This window comes from Passer domesticus, chromosome 28 (assembly GCF_036417665.1).
Source record: "Passer domesticus isolate bPasDom1 chromosome 28, bPasDom1.hap1, whole genome shotgun sequence".
NCBI classification, from domain to species: domain Eukaryota; kingdom Metazoa; phylum Chordata; class Aves; order Passeriformes; family Passeridae; genus Passer; species Passer domesticus.
This window is the reverse complement of record NC_087501.1, coordinates 1005151-1011243: the sequence shown is the minus strand read 5'-3', so window position 1 is coordinate 1011243 and position 6093 is coordinate 1005151. Positions and strand designations below refer to the sequence as shown.

Below are 6093 nucleotides of genomic sequence, written 5' to 3'. Positions count from 1 at the left end.
AATCCCAGCAACAATCCTGTAAAATCCCCCAGATCCCCCTCCTGCGTTCCCGTTGGGTTTTAGGGTTTGGATGTTTTGTACAGTTTTTTTTAGGTTGGAATAAACTTCAGGATGTGACTTGGCCTCCGTGTGGATCTCAAATTCCTGAAACCCAAAATTCCTGGACCCCAAATCCCTGAGTCCCAAATTCCAGGATCCCAAACCCCGGGATCCCCAAACTCCCAAGATCCCAAACTCCTGAACCCCAAAATTCCCAAATTTCCTCATTCCTGGAGGACATGGGGAGGTCCTGGAGGTCCCCAGGCAGGGGACAGGGGGCACCTGTGGGGCACAGGGCATGTCCCCAGTGTCCCCCCTGTGCTCGGGCACAGCTCATTCCTGGTTTTTTTCCCAATTTATTCCTTTCTTTGGGGCCAATTCCCAGTTTGTTCCCAGCATTTCTGCACCAACTCCTGGTGGTTTTAGGACAATTCCCAAGTTTATTCCCGACATTCTCAGAACAATTCCCGGGATTTTTCCCCAGTTTATTTCCAGTGCTTCTGGGACAACCCCCAGAGTTTTTTTTTCCCAGTTTATTGCTGGTATTTCCCATCCATTCCCACAGTTCTCCTGGCACTTTTCCTGCCATTTTCCAAAACTTTTCCCGCCATTTTCCTGTTGGTTTCCCGCCATTTTCTTGTTGGTTTCCCGCCATTTTCCTGTTGTTTTCCTGCCATTTTCTTGTTGACTTCCCGCCATTTTCTTGTTGGTTTCCCACCATTTTCCCGCCATTTTCCTGTTGTTTTCCTGCCATTTTCTCCTTGTTTTCCCGCCATTTTCCCGCTGTTTTCCAGCCATTTTCCAGCCATTTTCCCTCCGTTTCCCGCCGTCCCTCAGGCGTACTCCAGGCGCGTGGCCCCGCGGGGCTCGGGGCCCTTGGCCGGGCTCAGGCAGTCGCGCAGCTCCAGCTCCATCTTCTTGGCCTTCAGCGCCGCCGAGTGCAGCTTCTCCAGGAACTCCGGCATTCCTGGCGACCCCAGACGCTGCCAAGCCCTTTCCCAAATTTTCCCCCCTTTTCCCCAATTTTTTACCTTTTTTTCCCCATTTTTTCCCCAATTTTTTCCCCAGTTTTTCCCTTTTTCCCCCCAATTTTTCCCTTTTCCCTCCCCACTTTTCCTGAGGGCAGCTTCTCCAGGAACTCCGGCATTCCTGGCGACCCCAAAGGGTGGAAAACAATTCCCAACCCCCTTTCCCAATTTTTTGCATTTCCCCCCAGTTTTTTCCCTGATTTTTTCCCCTTTAATTTTTTTTTTTTAATTTTTCCCTTTTCCAACCCCATTTTCCCATTTTTTTTCCTGATTTTCCCCATTTTACCCCATTTCCCACCATTTTTCCAACGTTTTCCCAATTTTTCCATCTTTCCCAATTTCCCTCCTTCCTTCCCCAACTCTTCCCTTTTCCCTCCCAATTTTCTCCCCCTTTCCTCTGCCCAGTTTTCCCCAGTTTTTCCTTCTCTTCCTCCCTGTTTTTCCTTTCCTTCTGCCCGGATTTCCCTGGGATCTTTAGGAATTTGGGGTTTTTGGGAATTCTCACCGCTGGACACCATCCAGCTGAGGCAGTAGCGGGGGAACACGGTCTGGGGGTTGTCGCTGTACGTCAGCAGGTAATCGAAGCCGTTCTGGGAACGCCAAAAACACCCAAAATCCCCACAATTCCCAGCAGGAACTGGCCCAGAAACCTCATTCCCCAAATTCCCCCCAAACTCCCTTTTTTTTGGGGGGTTTTTTTCCCAATTTTTGGGGGGTTTTCCCCTTTTTTTCCCCAATTTGCAGCACTTTCCTCCCCCTTTTCTCACTCCCACCCCAGAACTGACCCCAACCCCACCAAAATCCCAGGATTCTTCAAGAATTTCTGGGATTTTTCCCTTTTTCTGGAATTGCCCAGGATTTTTCCTGGATTTCCCCCATTTTTCCCGGATTTTCCAGGATTTCTGGGCATTCCCACCTCGTCGAAGCCGCGGTGGGGCCGGATCACCATGTGGGACTCGTAGCTCCGCACCCGGACGTGCTCGGGGTCCTCGGGAATCCCGGGGTGCTCCACGGCCCTGCGGGGTTATTTGGGAATTCTTTGGGAACTCGGGACCATCCCAAAAAATTCCCCCCAAAAATGATGGGAATTGTTGGGATTTTTGGCGTGGGGATTCCCAGAATTCCAGGAGGGATTTTTTGGGAATTCCATTGGGGTTTTTTTTTTCCCCTGGAATTCCATGGGATTTTCCAGGAATTCTGAGGGTTTTTTGGGAATTCCAAGAGGGGTTTTTTTGGGAAATTCCAGGAGGAATTTGAAGGAATTCCATGAGGAGTTTTTTGGGATTTCAATGGGGGATGTATTGGGAAGTCTACAAGGAATTTTTTTGAGAATTCCATGGGTTTTTTTGGGAATTCCATGGGGTTTTTTTGGGAATTCCAGGGGTTTTTTGGGAATCCCAGGGTTTTTTTGGGAATCCCATGGGTTTTTTGGGAATCCCGTGGTTTTTCCGGACGCCGCACCGGGAGACGAGCACCATGAGGTTGCGGTCGCTGTCGACGCTGTAGCGCCGGACGTAAACGTAATCCCGGGAATACATCGGGTACTGCAACGGGAGCAGCGGGGTCAGCACCCCAAACCCCGGCCCAAACCCCATCCCAGATCCCTGATCCCAGATCCCAAACCCCGTCCCAATCCCTGATCCCAAACCTGATCCTGATCCCAATCCCCATCCCTGATCCCGATCCCAGATCTCAGGGAACAGGATCAGCCCCAATCCCAGATCCTGACCCTGACCCCAGATCCCAAATCCCAATCCCAAACTTTGATCCCAGACCCCAAAATAGATCCCAAATCCCTGTCTCTCACTAGGAACTGCGTGACCCAGTGGATCCCCTCGGATCCCAAATCCCAATCCTGGATCCCAAATCCCAATCCCAAATCCCAGTTTCTCACCGGGAACTGCGTGACCCAGTGGATCACCTCGGAGCCCGTGGCCGGGTCGCGCTCCACCACGTCGAGCTTCAGCACCAGCGAGTCCCACTGCTTGCGGTACTCGGTGTCCAGCTGGGAAAGCCAAAATCCCGGGATAACGAACCCCGGAAAAACAGGGAAAAACCCAGAAATAAACCCGGGATAACGGGCACCGACCCCGGGAATAAATCCTGGAATTCCAGGGAAAATCCCAGGAAAACGGGACTGGGGAAAAACCCGGAATAAATCCCAGAGTGATGGGGAAAAAAAGATCGGGATATAAACCCCGGAATTCCAGGGAAAATGCCAGAATTCCAGGGGAAAACGGGACGGGGGAAAAAACCCAAAATGCCTGGGAAAAATAGGATTGGGGAAAGGTCCTGGAATTCCAGAGAAAAATGGGAATGCCAGGAAAAGACAGGATCGGGAGCACTGGGAAAAGCCCCAGAATTCCAGAGCAAATTGGGGTGAGGAAAACACAGAATTCCAGGGAAAACCGGGATCGTGACAAACTGGGATTGGGAAAATCGGGATGGGGAAAAACTGGGATGAGGAACGCCAGGAAAACCCCGGAATTCCAGGGAAAAATCCCCCACCGGATCCCAGAAAACCCTCCGGGCAGATCCAGAATTTCCAGGAATGTTCGGGAAAAACGGGATTGGGAATTTTCCGGGATGGGATCAAAAATGGGAATTTTCCAGGTTTTTCTGGGATCCACCCAGAATTCCCAAGGATTCCCAGCCCTGGAGTCAAAACCCAGCCAGAATTCCAAGAATTCCCAAGGAATTTTGGGGGATTTCCAGGAATTTCCAAGGAACTTCCAGGAATTTTTGGGAATTTTGCTCACCTGAACGTTGAAGAATTGCCTGGGAGTGATGTCGGTGTAGGAGCCGAAAACTGCAGGAAAAATCCCAAAAATCAAAAATCCCAAAATCCCAAAAATCCTGGGAATTGAGGGATCCCGAGAATCCCAAAACCCAACAAATCCTGGGAATCCCAAAATCCTGGGAATCCAAAAATTTGGGGATTTGGAAAATTCTGGAATTTTGAGAATCCCTCACCTTGGTACTGGAAGAGGGTGGAGAGGGATTTTGGGAATTTGAGGAATTTGGGAATTTCAGGGATTTTGGGGAAGTTGGGGATTGGGGAATTCAGGTATTTTGGGGATTCGGGATTCTGGAAATTCAGGAATTGGGGATTATTGGGAATTCAGGAATTGGGGAATTTGGGATTTCAGGATTTTTGGGAATTCAGAAATTGGGGATTTGGGATTTCGGGGTTTTTGGGAATTGGGGAATTTGGGATGTCAGGATTTTTGGGCTTTGGGGATTTCAGGATTTTTGGGAATTCAGGATTTTGGGAATTCAGGAGTTGGGGATTTGAGATTTCAGGATTTTTGGGAATTGAGGAATTTGGGATGTCAGGATTTTTGGGAATTGGGGAGTTGGGGATTTTGGGATTTCATGATTTTTGGGGATTCAGGAATTTGGGATTTTGGGAATTTGGGATTTCAGGATTTTTGGGAACTCAGGAATTAGGAATTTGGGCTGTGGGGTTTGGGGTGTAGGGTTTGGACCCCACCTCGGTACTGGAAGAGCGCGGAGCCCGGGATGGGGCGGCGCCAGAGGCGGAAGTGCTCGCGCTCCACCAGCGGCTCCCAGCCGCGCTCGCGCTGCCCCGCGGCCTGCGGCGCCTGCAGCTCCTGCAGCTCCTGCAGCTCCTGCGCCGACCTGGGCGGCAACGGGACACCGGGGCTGTGGGATCGGGGGGACCCAGCCCTCCCCGGGCCCCAGCACCAGTGCTCCCGGTGTCCCCAGTATCCCATTCCCAGTATTCCCAGTGTCCCGTTCCCAGTATCCCCAGCATTCCCAGTATTCCCAGTATTCCCAGTATCCCATTTCCCAATATCCCCACTATCCCACTTCCGGTATTTTTGGTATTCCCAGTGTCCCCAGTACCCCATTCCCAGTATTCCCAGTATCCCATTCCCAGTATTCCCAGTATCCCGTTCCCAGTGTCCCGTTCCCAGTTTCCCCGGCATTCCCAGTGCTCCGAGTGTCCCATTCCCAGTACTCCATTCCCAATATTCCCAGTATCCCTAGTATTCCATTCCCGGTATTCCCAGTATTCCCCATGTCCCATTCCCAGTGCTCCAAATATTCCCAGTATTCCCAGTACCCCATTCCCAGTACTCCCAGTATTCCCAGTATCCAATTTCCCAATATCCCCACTATCCCACTCCCGGTGTTCTTGGTATTCCCAGTGCTCCCAGTCTCCCATTCCCAATGTTCCCAGTTGCACACACTCCGTGCCCGCTATTCCCGCCGCTATTCCCGGTGTTCCCTCCGCAATTCCCTCCGCTATTCCCGGTGTTCTTCCCGGTGTTATTCCCGGTGTTATTCCCGCTATTCCCGGTATTATTCCCGTTGTTCCCGCCGTTATTCCCGGTGTTATTCCCGGTTTTATTCCCGCTATTCCCGGTGTTATCCCCGCCGCTGTTCCCGGTGTCCCCTCACCGCCTCAGCTCCTCCTCCTCGATGCGCTGCCCGTCCCACACGAAGGCCGCGGTGCCGAGCGCGGCCATCAGGCTCCGGCCCCGCGCTCCGCCCCAGCGGCCGCGCCCGGAGCCGCCCCCGCTTCCCCTCCCGGTGCCCCGGGCCGCGTCCCCGGGCCCGCCGCGCTGCCGGGCCCGCCGCGCGGTGCCGCAGCCGCCGTGGCGGGCGAGCAGCGGCAGCAGCAGCGGCGGCAGCGGCGCGGGGCGCGGGGAGGCCCCGGCGGCGGCGAGCGCGGCCAGCGGCCGCCACATGCCGGCCCCGCCGCGCCGCGCGTCGCGCTCCTGCGCGTCATCGCCCCGCGCCGCGCCGCGATTGGAGGGCGCGGCGCCGCCCCGCGCGGTGATTGGGTGGAAGGGATGAAGCCACGCCCACAAGCGCGTGATGCCGGAAAGGGGCGTGAGGGCGAACGGGGGCGGGGCTTGAGCGTGGCCACGCCCCCAGCAGCCATGGGGGCGGGGGGATTTTGGGGATTTTCGGGGGTTTTTGGGGTTGTTATGGGGCGCTGTGGGCTCTGGGCGATTCCGGCCTTCCCATTGGTCCGTGCAGCGCCGCGCCCGCG

General features: G+C 53.9%; 1 protein-coding gene across 1 annotated transcript; it reads right to left on the bottom strand.

The window, feature by feature from the left end:
• Positions 1–637: 637 nt before the first annotated feature.
• On the bottom strand, positions 638–5884 carry STARD7 (StAR related lipid transfer domain containing 7). Its single transcript, XM_064400331.1, has 8 exons — positions 5496–5884; positions 4561–4709; positions 3827–3876; positions 2962–3072; positions 2529–2611; positions 1984–2083; positions 1573–1657; positions 638–1006 (listed from the first exon to the last, which is right to left on the bottom strand). The coding sequence occupies exons 1-8, from the start codon at positions 5783–5785 to the stop codon at positions 873–875; spliced, it is 1002 nt and encodes a 333-aa protein (XP_064256401.1). The 5' UTR covers positions 5786–5884; the 3' UTR covers positions 638–872.
• Positions 5885–6093: the final 209 nt, after the last annotated feature.

Coding starts and splice junctions, on each gene's coding strand:
- STARD7 (XM_064400331.1), bottom strand. CDS start 5,785: ATGTGGCGGCCGCTGGCCGCGCTCGCCGCCGCCGGGGCCTCCCCGCGC. Junction 4,710..5,495: donor GAGGAGGAGGAGCTGAGGCG/GTGAGGGGACAC, acceptor GTTGCCGCCCAG/GTCGGCGCAGGAGCTGCAGG. Junction 2,084..2,528: donor CTCATGGTGCTCGTCTCCCG/GTGCGGCGTCCG, acceptor ATAACCCCGCAG/GGCCGTGGAGCACCCCGGGA.